Genomic DNA, 13,175 nt, shown 5'->3' with positions numbered 1-13,175 from the left:
GGGAAGAAACCAGCAATATCCTATATAATAAAAGCCCAGTGACTGAAACAGTGGAACGACCAGAGACCAGAACACCACAGCCCCTCCCCCAGGCTGGTTCCACCCCCAAGGGAGTGGTTAGGGGCAATCAGGCAGGCAGGCAGAGGCAGTTAGAGGCAATTAGGCAGGCAGGCGAGTGGTTAGGGGTGATCAGGCAGGCAAGTGATTAGGGGCGATCAGGCAGGCAGGAAAGCAGTTAGGAGCCAGTAGTCCCAGACTGCAAGAGGGCCATCCCCCGAAAGGTCCCAGATTGTGAGAGGGTGCAGGCAGGCTGAGGGACTCCCACCCCCATGCCCCGTGCATGAATTTTGTGCACCAGGCCTCTAGTCTTTACATAAAACCTCTTGGGTTACCAACTGCCCTCAAATCCATTTGGATTTGAATAGGAATGACTGATCTTTTAATATGTGTAGTTTTTATTCAGAGGGAATAAACTTCTAACTTTATATTTTGTAGAGCAAGTAAAGGACCCTGCAGAGATCTTGGGCCTAGCGCCTCTAGGAGGGGAAGCAGGGCTCTTGGATTCCCGGCCCTGATGCTGTGCTGCACCAGCTGTGCTCCGGCCAGGAGGCTCAGGTAGCTCACCACACCCCCAGGGCCCCAGGGGTGTGGGGGCCCCCCGAGTCTCACCATGGTCCTGGTGTCCGCATAGCCATGCCTCTGGGCCAGGTGCCACAGGTTGACAGAGAGCTGGTTGAGCCTGTTGTTGCGCAGGTCCCCATGGGCCAAGATGCTGTTAAAGAAGGAAAGACCCAAGAGGCTTTGTCGCTTCAGGGCCTGAAACAGAAAAGGGAGGTTACTGTCTGGCACTGGCCAGGGCTGGGGCCAGACAGTGGTGATGCTGGCCTGGGTCAAATGCCAGCTCTGCCACGGGCCTCCTGGAGGGCAAGCTGACTACCCTCCTGAGTCCAGCTTCTGTGCTGGAGGCACAATGTCACAGCTGCCAGGGGAAGGAGCGAATGAGATGAGGCACGTAAAGCCCTGCTGCTTTGGAAAAGAAGTGAAACGATTATTCACAGATGACAGGGCTATAGAGAGTGAGCCCTAAAGATCCCAACAAGACACGGTTAGAGCTGACAATGAATTCAGTAAAGAAGCAGGACACAACATTTGCATAATTGTGAGAGGGCGCAGGCCAGGATACAACATTTGCATAACCTATGAATAAATATAACCACGGAGGTGAAAGACAAGTATTTGGAAAACTGTAAAACAATGAAGAAATTGAAGACACAAATAAATGGAAGTATACCATGCTCATGGATAGGAAGAATTACCATTAAAATGTCATGCTACCCAAAGCAATCTATACATTCAAAGCAGTTCCTATCAAAATACCAATGGCATTTTTCAAAAAACTAGCACAAATAATCCTAAAATTTATATGAGATCCCAAAAGACCCCAAATAGCCACAGCAATCTTGAGAAAGAAGAACAAAATTGGAGGAATCACATTACCTGATATCAAACTACACGACAAAGTCATAGGAATCAAAACAGCATAGTACTGGCATAAATAGATATACAGATCAATGGAACAGAATAGAGCCCAGAAATAAACCCACACCTTTATGGCCAATTAGTATATTAAAAAGGAGGTTAAGAACATGCAATGAGGTAAAGACTGTCTCTTCAATAAATGGACAGATATATGGAAAAAACACTTTCTTATATCATGTATAAGAATAAGCTCCTTGACACCCTCCTCTCTACTCCCACCCCCCTCCCCAGGCCTACATCACACCATTATCTGTGTCCATGGGCTATGCATATCCTATATAATAAAAGCCTAATATGCTAAGTGTCTGGTTGGCCATTCAACCAAGCAAAGAATGATATGCTAAGGCTGCTCAACCGCTCGCTAGGATGTGCACTGACCACCAGGGGGCAGACAGTTGACCGGTCAACCAGTCGCCACAACGTGCACTGATGACCATGGGGCAGACGCTCCGACCGGTAGGTTAGCTTGCTGCTGGGGTCCAGCCGATCGGGACTAAGTGAGACAGGCCAGACATGCCCTGCAGCCCTCCCACAGTCCCTCCCTGGCTGGCCAACCTCCCATGTCCCTCCCTGGCCCCAATCGTGCACCAGTGGGGTCCCTCAGCCTGGCCTGTGCCCTATCACAATCCAGGACCCCTTGGGGGATGTCGGAGAGCCAGTTTTCAGCCCGACGGTGGAAGAACCGATCTCTTATGACATGCATTGACCACCAGGGGTTGGCCAGCTCAAGGGTGCCCCCTGGTGGTCAGTACTCTCCCACAGGAGGAGCACCACTCAGCCAGACGCCGGGCTCATGGCTAGTGAGTGCAGTGGCGGTGGCAGGAGCCTCTTCCGCCTCCATGGCAGCACTAAGGATGTCCGACTGCCGGCTCACAGCTCCCAGACTGCAAGAGGGCACAGGATGGGCTGACGGACCCTCCCCCGCCCCCCCGAGAGCACAAATTTCATGCACCAGGCCTCTCGTATGCATGTAAGTTCTTTGGTTAATCTCTTCCCGTCCCATTCCCCCCCCCCCCCCCCCCCCGCCATCCCCTTCCCTCTGAGAATTATTAGTCTGTTGCATGTTTCCATGTCTCTGGATCTATTTTGTTTGTCAGTTTATTTTGTTCATTAGATTCCACATATGAGTGCGATCATGTGATACTTGTCATTCTCTGACTGACTTATTTCACTTAGCATAATACTCTCCAGGTCCCTCCATGTTGTCTCAAAGGGTGAGAGATCCTTTTTTTTACTGTTGCATAGTATTCTATGGTGTAAATGTGCCACAGCTTTTTTATCCACTCATCTACTGATGGGCACTTGGGCTGTTTCCAGGTCTTAGCTATTGTAAATAATGCTGCTATGAACATAGGGGAGCATACATTCTTTCTGATTGGTGCTTCAAGTTTCTAAGGATGTGTTTCTGGAAGTGGGATCACTGAGTTAAATGGCAGATCCATTTTTAATTTTTTGAGGAAACTCCACACTGTTTTCCATAATGGCTGCACCAGTCTGCAGTCCCACCAGCAGTGTACAAAGGTTCCCTTTTCTCTTCATTCTCACCAGTACTTATTGCTTGTTGATTTATTGATAGCCATTCAGGCAGATGTGAGGTGGTACCTCACTGTTTTAATTTGCATCATTCTGTTGATTAGTGACGTTCAGCATTTTTTCATGTCTCTTGACCATCTGTATGTCCTCTTTGGAGAAGCATCTATTCAGGTCGTTTAGAAGCATCTATTCAGTTGTAGAAGTTTTAATGTATTTTGGAAATTAACCCCGTATCAGATGTATAATTGCCAAGTATGTTCTCCCTACAGTGGGCTCCCTTTTCACCTTGTTGGTGGTTTCCTTCCTGAGCAGAAGCTTTTTAGTTTGATATGGTCCCACGTGTTTATTTTCTCCTTTGTTTCTCTTGCCTGAGGTATTGTCGCCAGTGAAAATTCTGCTCCGTGAGATGTCTGCTATTTTGCTGCCTACATTTTCTTTTAGGATTTTTATGGTTTCCTGACTTCCATTTAAGTCCTTTATCCATTTTGAGTTTATTCTTGTGTATGGTGTAAGTTGGTGGTCTTTTTTTTTTTTCATGTATCTGTCCAATTTTCCCAACGCCATTTAGTGAAGACACTGTCTTGGCTCCATTGTATGCTCTTGCCTCCTTTATCAAATATTTATTGTGTGTAATGGCATTGGTTGATTTCTGGGTTCTCTGTTCTGTTCCATTGATCTATATGCCTGTTCTTGGGCCAGTACCAGACTGTTTGCATTACAGTGGCTTTGTAATACAGCTTGACATCTGGTATTGTGATCCCTCCAACTTTATTCTTCTTTCTCAAGATTGTTGAGGCAATTCAGGGTCTTTATTCAATTGGTAGCTCAATTTTGAAAATGAAATGTGTTTTAATAAGCACTGCCTTTAAAATTATTCAAAGTGTTTGTATATCTTCTTTTGGGGGACACCTTATATATAAGACCTGGAACCATAAACTTATTAGAAGGAACCATAGGCAGTAAACTCTTTGACATTTCTCTTAGTGATTTTTTTTTATAGATATGTCTTCTTAGGCAAGGGGAACAAGAGAAAAAAATAAACAAATGCTACTACATCAAATTAAAAAAGTTTTTGCACAGTAAAGGAAACCATTAACAAAACAAAAAGACAACCCACTGGATGGGAGAAAATATTCTCCAATGATACATCCAATAAAGAATTAATATCCAAAATTTATGAAGAACTCATATAACTTAGCACCAAAAAATCCATTAAAAAATGGGCAGAGGACCTGAATAGACATTTCTCTAGATGACACTGAGAAGGCTAATAGACAAAGAAGCTCAACTCATCAGAAAAACGCAAATTAAAACCACAATGAGGTATCCCCTCACACCTGTCACAGTGGCTATCTATCATCAATAAGTCAACATTCAAGTGTTGGTGAGGATGTGGAGAACAGGGAACCTTTGTGCACTGTTGGTGGGATTGCGGGAGCAGGTACCATGGAAAACAGTATGGACTTTTCTCAGAAAATTAAAAATAGAAGGATGTATGATGCAGCAATTGCACTGCTGGGTATTTATCGAAGGAAATACAAAACACTAATTTGAAAATATATATTCACCCCTATGTTCACTGCAGCCTTATTTACAATAGCCAAATAAGGAAGTAACCCCAGTGCCCATCAGACCCATGGATAAAGGATAGGTGGTGCATGGATACAGTGCAGTATTAGTTGCCCATCAAAAATAATGGACTCTGACCACTTGTGACAACACAGATGGACCTAGGGGCACTGCACTGTGATATCCCTGGGCAGTGAGGGCCCCCAGGAGGCAGCAGGCCCACCAAGAGCTGAGCGAGGCTCCATGGTCGCATGTGAACACATCACTCCCATGAACTTTTCCAGAATGAACCCACATCCAACCACCCTGGAAACTCGTGCCTTTAGAGCAAGCGAGCGAGCAGCGGGATTGGGCTAGCAGGGCACCCACCTCGTCCTTGGCCAGGGCCCTCAGGTGCTCCAGGATCTGGGTCATCACCATCTCACACAGCTTGTTGTTCTCAGCCAGAAACTTGGAATCTCCCCCGTAGAGGCTGTCGTTGGAGTCCACTAAGGAGAAAAAGCAGAGTGGAGACATTGTGGCCGCGCTGGTGGGCGAGGCGCCAGCGGGCAGGTCAGCAGGGGCAGGAACCGCAGCAGAGCAGATGGAATAGCCAAACTTCCCACCAGCCTTGGAGCCTTCTGAATGCTGGAGCCAGAGGCCAGGGTGTGGAGTGCCATCAGAACCCTGGTGACCACCAGGCAGGGCCAGCACCATGTGCCTCCTGGTGCCAGGCACTGGGCAGGATGCTTTCAGCATGGACTGCGAGTCCTCACAGCCAGAGGATACTGACATCTCCCCTGGAACTGACATCTCCTCTGGACCGATGGGAAACAGGCTCAGAGGTGGTCCCAGCTGGTATCCAAAGCCAGGAAGTCCCGCTCTGGGGCCTCAGCTGTTTCCACTCAGCCGGCTGCCTGCCTAGTCCCCCCCTCCAAGCCCCCGCATGCCGACCCTAAAGCTCTGTATGTCTCCTTCGAACTTGAATCCTTTGAAAATCTCTTGCCCCAAAGTCCCCCACTCTCTGTGTCTAGTCAGCTGGGCCTCCCCCCTCCTTCCTGTGGGCTGAACGGACCCAGAGCTGACCCCTGGGAGGGAGGCGAGGCAGCTGGCTTCCACATGTTACCCTTGGAGCAGTCTCCGTGTAGGCACATACAGCCTGCTGCTCGCTCTGTAACGGCCGAGCAGTGTCTGGCGTATGACGGACCGGAATGCATTTCAAGTCCCTGTGTGAGGCTTCAGTAGTTTTCTTTCTTTCCTCTGTCTGGGGTGGGGAGGGGGAAGGCAGGGCTGCTGTGTCATTTAGGGCCCATAATGGAGCCACAGCCTGCCCGCAGAGCCCACTCTTTTCTTCCGTGCAGTGCCCATGTGTGCTCACTCCCTGATTCCTCGCGGCCTGGACATGGTCAAGCATTGTCCCAGGTGTGGTGACATCTGATAAACCAGAGGCCACGCTGGTAATGGCACTAATACACTTTGTGGTTTAGGGTGTTTAATAAAATCAGTTCAATTCAGTGCATCTGCAGGAATATAACTTTTTTTTTTCAAGTCACAATGCATTTTTTTTTTTCCCTTTTAATAAGTCTTTATGAATTTTATTCTTTTTTTACTAATAAATCTTTATTGTTCAGATTATTACAGTTGTTCCTCTTTTTTTCCCCCATAGCTCCCCTCCACCCGGTTCCCACCCCGCCCCCGCCCTTACCCCCCTCCACTGTCCTTATCCATAGGTGTACGATTTTTGTCCAGTCTCTTCCCACATCGCCCACACCCCTTTACCCCTGAGAATTGTCAGTCCATTCCCTTTCTATGCCCCTGATCCTATTATATTCACCAGTTTATTCTGTTCATCAGACTTTTTATTCACTTGATTTTTAGATTCACTTGTTGATAGATATGTATTTGTTGTCATTTTGTTGTTCATAATTTTTGTCTTTACCTTTTCCTTCTTCTTCCTCTTCTTAAAGAATACCCTTCAGGATTTCATATAATAATGGTGTGGTGGTGATGAACTCCTTTAGCTTTTTCTTATCTGTGAAGCTCTTTATCTGACCTTCATTTCTGAATGATAGTTTTGCTGGGTAGAGTAATCTTGGTTGTAGGTTCTTGCTATTCATCACTTTGAATATTTCTTGCCACTCCCTTCTGGCCTGCACAGTTTCTGTTGAGAAATCAGCTGACAGTCATATGGGTACTCCCTTGTAGGTAACTAACTGTTTTTCTCTTGCTGCTTTTAATATTCTTTGTCTTTTGCTCTTGGCATTTTAATTATGATGTGTCTTGGTGTGGTCCTCTTTGAATTCCTTTTGTTTGGGGTTCTGTGCGCTTCCTGGACTTGTAAGTCTATTTCTTTCACCAGGCAGGGGAAGTTTTCTGTCATTATTTCTTCAAATAGGTTTTTAATATCTTGCTCTCTCTCTTCTTCTGGCACCCCCATAATTCGGATGTTGGTACACTTGAAGTTGTCCCAGAGGCTCCTTACACTATCTTCAACTTTTTGGATTCTTTTTTTCTTTTTGCTTTTCCAGTTGGGTGTTTTTTGCTTCTTTGTATTTCAGATCTTTGACTTGATTTTTGGGATCCTCTAGTCTACTGTTGGATTTCTGTATATTATTCTTTATTTCGGTCAGTGTATGCTTAATTTCTAGTTGGTCTATTTTCATATCCTTGACGGTCTCACTAAATTTCTCAGCAGTTTCTAGAAGATTCTTGAAAAACCTTATAACCATGGTTTTGAACTCTATATCCAGTCGTTTGCTTTCCTCCATTTCTGTCATTTGTGACCTGTTTCTTTGTCTCCGCATTTTGGCTGCTTCCCTGAGTTGATAGAGTGGCTTTGTGTGCTAGGTGTCCTATAGGGCCTAGTAGCTCAGCCTACGCAGTCACCTGAGGTGAACACTCTTGGTGCACCCCTTTGTGGGCTATGTGCACAGTCTTGTAGTTAAGCTTTGATTGCTGTTGGTTTCACTGGGAGGAATTGACCTCCAGGCCAATTGGCTGTAAGGATCAGTTGTGTCTATGATGGGAGAACTTCTGTGCTAGAGACACCCTTATGGGGAAAGACTTGCTTCAGTGGGGCTTTAATGCTCACTGAGTCTGCCCCCTGAGTGTGTTTCTTATGGATCTGAAGAGTTGTAGTCTGGATGGTCTCTCTCTGATCACTGGGTACACTGGCTCTTGGATCTCCAAGGAGAGAGGCCACCCAGCAGGAGCTACAGAAAGATCTGCAGATTCCTTCTCTTTGTTTGGGGTTTGGAGGTGCCCAGATGAGGCCCAGCTGTGAAGCAATGCAAGCTGCTGTGGAGCCTTGGGTCTTCTTTTGGAGGCTCTGGGGCTCTTGACCCAGCTGCAGTATATTAGGTTTCAGATCGCAAAGGGCCAGGCCATTCATATGCAAAAACCTCTGCACACAGCTTGGGTGGGGTTGTAAATTGGTTGGGGCGGGGTCTCAGGGAATCACCAGGGTGGAGCAAACAGCAATGGCTAACTGTCAGCCCTGCCTAGAAGAGGTCCCATGTCTCTGTGTCCCGTGGCACTGTGCAGGAACAATGATTGCTGCAAGCATCTCTGAGAGAAAGCCACCCTTGAGTTCTGCCTGATGCCAGACAGTCCAGTTACTTCCCATATGAATCTGGGACCCCAGAGTCTTTCCCGGAAGTGGAGTTCAGAGCAGTCTGGAGCTTGTATCTCCCTCCCGATGGAAAAAGACAATAGCGTACTCAGTTGCCAACCCTTTCTGCGCGCGAGCCTCCGTACCTCTGCACTTCACTTCTGCACCTCTGCACCTCCTCCGAGTCTCAGTGTGCTTTTCTCTTTCCTTCTAGTTGTATAATTTCCACTCAGCCAGCCTTCCCGTGGTTCTAGATGATACCCATTTTGTCTTTTAGTGGTATACCACTGTTTTGAGTGGTTGTGCGAGGCAGCAAGTTCACGTGTTTACATATGCCGCCATCTTGGTTTCTCTGCAGGAATATAACTTGCTGTGCTCTTAATTGTCCAGGCCATAGGACGTGGAGAAACAGTCCACAGGGCCCTCCCATGTACAATCAGCCCTCCTGATGATCTTGGGCCCGCCCTCACCTCCCCCACCCCCCAAGTGGTACACAAGCACAGCCTGAAGGGAGAGCGTGGGGATGCCCAGGTACCACCCCCATCCTCAAGTGCTCTTCCTGTCCACACTGCATGCCTGCTCTCGTGCATGAAGCACTGGAGTGCCTGCTCTAGATAACTTCAAAACTTACTCTTTAATAATCTGGAAAGAAAGCAGCCAAGCCGTCCTTCATAAATGCAAAAAGATCTGGCCCAGCTTTTCAGAAGCCCTAACTCACACCATTACTCAAAGGCTGCCTGACCCTCACCAGTCTGGCTCAGCAGATAGAGCGTTGGCCTGAGGACCTGTACCTCAGTTACAGGTTCCTAGGCCCTGGTTGGGGGGCATGCAGGGGGCAACCCATTGATGTGTCTCTCTCACATAGATGTTTCTCTCTGTGTTTCCCTCTCCTTGCCACGCTCTCTAAAAACCAATGGAAAAATATCCTCGGGTGAGGATTAACAGAAAAATGAAAATAAAAGGCTGCCTAGAATGAGGAGGGGGTGGGACAGGGAACTTGCAGCCCCACACCGCTTCCTACTGACAGGTCAAGTCACCAGTGCATTCAACGTAAACAGCTGGGCCAAGAGGAAGGCAAAGAAAACCCATCCTTTTCCTTTCCTCTCTCCAAGCCAGGAAGGAGCCTCAGCCTGTAACCCTAGCCATGCCCCTGTTGCTCCGCCCTGTGGTCTCCCTGTGTGGGGAGGTCACCTGGAGAGGAGAGCACTCCTCTGAAGGGGCCTCTGTACAGACCCCTCCACTCGCCCATCACAAAGAGGAGATAAACTGCCCACAGATACAGGGACTGTGCTCAACCTCATTAGCCCTCAGAGAAATACAAATGACACACATCAGAACATCCCAATCACAATGACCGGCCACACCGGAAACAACTGGAACCCTTCATGATGAGTGTCACTGATGCAGCCTTTGAGAAACTGCCCAGAACCAGTGGAGCCGAGCACCACCATCCCTAGCGGCCAAGGGCACACCCAGCACAATGTGCACAAGAGCCACATGCACTCAGACAGCCAGGCTGCAAACACAGATGCCTGTCCATACAGGGAGTGAGCCCTGGTGCACCACCCCGTGGGCAGACAGGGCAGTGTGAGTAGGACTACAGTTCCAGCGCAGAGGAATCTCAGACTCAACAAGGAGTCAAAGAGGCCAGACACCAAAGAATGCTTCCCGAATTAGCTCATTTACATAAAGTCAAACTGGCAATAAACTGGGAGTGTCAGCGGGCAGGCTAGTGCCATCTGGAGAGGAAGGCACTGGTGCCACTGGAGCATGCATGGGCCTGGGGACCAGCAGTACCCAGCTTCCTGCTATGGGCGGTGGCTACCTGGGTGCACTCACTGTGTGATAGCTCACTGAGCTGTGTAGTCTGTGGTATGTACGTCCTGTTACACTTAATTAAGACATTTTTACTTTGTAATCAAGGAGGCAGCGTAATATGTGCCCCAAGTCCTGCATGTGAATTCCACTCCCATCACGAGAGGCTGGGCCCTGATCCATGTGGCTGGTAAACCGCGTGGTCTTTCCGAGTCTCCCCTGGTGGGGACACGGATGCCTGTCCTCATCACGGTGCTGGAAGGGTTCAAGGAAAAAGAGGCCCCTGGAGTCGGGGTGGCACCTGCCTGCAGTGGAAGCTCCCCTCCCCTAAGGGCCAGCCTCCCTGGGAACAGCTCTCCCACCAGCTTCCAATCCCGGCCACAGAGCCCTGAGAGCCAGGGCCGGGACTCCCCACTTAGACTTGTGCCCTGAACCTTTCACAGGGAGAGACCGTTGCTTAAACCCCAAAGTATACAATTACTGGCCAAAGCATTTTTAACAATAAGGCCATTTTTTGGGAAATCAAAAATTAGAACTGAGGCTCAGAGAGCAGTGGGCTGGAACTGGGACGTCTCTGCCACACACAGGACGTGAGGTGCTGCTCCCAAAGCTGCAGCAGCAAGTTCATGCCAGCAACACTGGCCACCACACCATCCTTCCTCCCCGCATCTGCCGGGCTGGCCGAGCCGGCACCACTGGGAGGCCATGGACAAATACCCAGACCAGGGTGCCTGAGGCTGGGGTCTGAGCAGGCCAGGTGCTGCTCATGCATGTGCACACTAACCACCAGCCGAGGCTATTCTTTGGACACCAGAGGCAGCACCGACCCCACGGAGGGATTTTCTGGATTCATCTACGTGTCAAATCTGAGCCCTTGGATGCTTGTTAGAAGGCACAGATCTCAGGTCTCTTCCTGAGACTCTAATTTAGAAGGGCAGACGGGGTCAGGAACCAGGTAATTCTTACACTGGGCAAGTTTAGCGAGACGCTAGACTGGAAGTGGAAGTCCATGGTAGGCAAGCACAAGGCAGATTAAATGAAAAAAAAAAAAAAGAAATAAAAAGAGGACATTTTACTCGACTTTCATGAAACGTCAGCCCTGTGCACTTGGTGGGAGGCCTGGCTACCTTTGTCCACATGGTAGAGGTAGGTTTCCTGGCTCATGGCGGACAGCAGGTGCAGCACGTAGATGTAGATGCGGATCCTGTCATCACTGGTTTCCTCCCAGGTGTAGTCCTGGATCACGTTGAGAAGCTCTCGAACAAGGAACAGGACCCCATGCTCAGGATGATCCTAGCAGAGAACCATAAAGGTACATGTTCTGAGCAGGAGAAAAACCCAGACAGAAACTCAGGGCCCTCCCTTGGCAGCTGTGGAGGTGAAGTGCTTGAGACTGGCTATGAACAGGCCTGGGAGAGCTGTGGTCAAACAAGTAAAATGCTAAGATGCCACCCACCCCACTGGGCAGCACACTGCAGGCTGGGCAGACAGCTCTGAGAGCCTCCCTGTGTGGCCCCAGGTATGGGAAAGCAGTTACCTGTTAGCTAATGGCCTGCTTCCAAAGCTACAATCCTGCTCTCACACACGGAGCAGTGAACACGCATCCTCCAGCTACAGACACTAGGTGCAGGCCCGGCAGACGCACAGCCCCGCCTACTCCGTGAGAAGCTCCCAAAGGATGCCGTCAGCACGAGGCCCTGATGTAAAAGCAGCCTCGCTTGGGAGGGCACTCTGCATCGCTACAGCTAAACTGAGGATCCTCTCGGGAGGATCCTCAACAGTTGCAGAGCCGGTAAGAGTATTTCTCAGATGCTGAGCTGAATCGAAAGAGTGTTGGGATGCAGAAAAGTCTGCTGCTTTGATTCCGTTCCAAAAGGGACTATTGAACTGTGTGGCTCCCCTGCCCACACCCTCCAGGGACCCCGCCCATCAAGTCCATGGTCAGCTCCTGTCCCCAGGGCCTCTAGCCAGGCTGGCACCTTGCCCTCACCCATGCTAGCCGCCCCCATAGGACTCCTGGGACCAGCTGGGCCACTCAGATCCTGCAGGACACAAGGCACATCAAAGGTTTAGTGGCACTGTCTGGTAAAGGATTAATTGTAAGACATGGGCAGGACGAAGGCAACTGGGGAGGCACCCAGGGCCTGGCCACAGCAGGAAGCGTCCTCACCCTTGGGCTGAAAGCAACGTCAATGGATGGTCAGCCCTGCCTCTGGAGAGGAGCCTGCAAGGCCCTGGGGGTGGCCTCTGAGAAACCACGTCTCCCACGGCACCCCGCCTCCGATCCCATGCCTCTGGCGCCTGCTGGCTGAGCTGGGAGCTGGGAGCTGGGGGCCCAGGTGAGGCAGCCCCAGAGGCCAGGCTCCCAGACAGCAAGGATGCGGGCGCCGAGGCATCGTGCGAAGGAGCTCTACCTCGGGCCCTCCTGCTCCCTCTGCTGGAATCTTTACCTGTGAGACTTTGTCAAGGCCGCGCCGGCTCCAAGACAGCCTGGACCAGTGGTCGGCAACCGGTGGTCCGCGAGGTCCAAAAGGTTGGTGACCGCTGGCCTAGATCTCACCTCATACCTTAGCTCCTCAAGGCTTCCCATCGTTCTCCCCTTTGTTACTTTAATCCTCACCCAAGGATATGTTTATTGATTTTTTTTTTTATTATTTTAGAGAGAAGGGAAGGCAGGGAGAAAGAAACATCAATCGGTTGCCTCCCCTACGTGCCCCGACCAGGCATCAAACCAGCAACCTAACTGGGAATCGAACTCCAATCAACTCAGCCACCCGGCCAGGCTCCCCTCATCCTTCTTTGTCCCAAGTCATCCCGCCGTCTCCTCCAGGGCGGGTCCCAACGCCTGAAGCGATCATCTTTACTCCTTCAGTGACCCCCACAGCACCTCCTGGTCTGTCCATTTCTCTCTCATTCCAGCCTGCAGCCTCCATGACAGAATATACCTGTCCTATTTGCCAAGAGCCAACTCCAGTGCGAGCAGTGCCCACCTGGTTCCTGGGAGGGTATTGGGCACAGAGGGGCACTCGGTAAGTAGTATTGCATGGATTGCACTTTTGAGCACCTTCTATGTGCTCAAATCACTGAGGTGGCTATAAAAACAGAACAGTAGCTGACTTTTATGGTAGCT

The 13,175-nt window shown here is 49.6% G+C and overlaps 1 protein-coding gene across 4 annotated transcripts in view; it reads right to left on the bottom strand.

Annotated features, from left to right (window-relative positions):
• VPS35L (VPS35 endosomal protein sorting factor like) overlaps positions 1-13,175 on the bottom strand; it is a 147,667-nt gene that overhangs the window by 14,347 nt on the left and 120,145 nt on the right. For 3 of the 4 annotated variants that reach the window (XM_080681845.1, XM_080681844.1, XM_080681847.1), the window contains 3 exons: positions 11,173-11,338; positions 5,011-5,129; positions 670-816 (listed from right to left, as the gene is read on the bottom strand). In XM_080681845.1, coding sequence (XP_080537971.1) covers positions 670-816; positions 5,011-5,129; positions 11,173-11,338 — 432 coding nt within the window. The remainder of the gene's footprint in view (positions 1-669; positions 817-5,010; positions 5,130-11,172; positions 11,339-13,175) is intronic. The other variant, XM_080681846.1, reaches the window with a different exon arrangement.

This window comes from Plecotus auritus, assembly GCF_963455305.1.
Source record: "Plecotus auritus genome assembly, chromosome: 7".
NCBI lineage: Eukaryota > Metazoa > Chordata > Mammalia > Chiroptera > Vespertilionidae > Plecotus > Plecotus auritus.
This window is presented reverse-complemented; position numbering and strand designations above follow the sequence as displayed.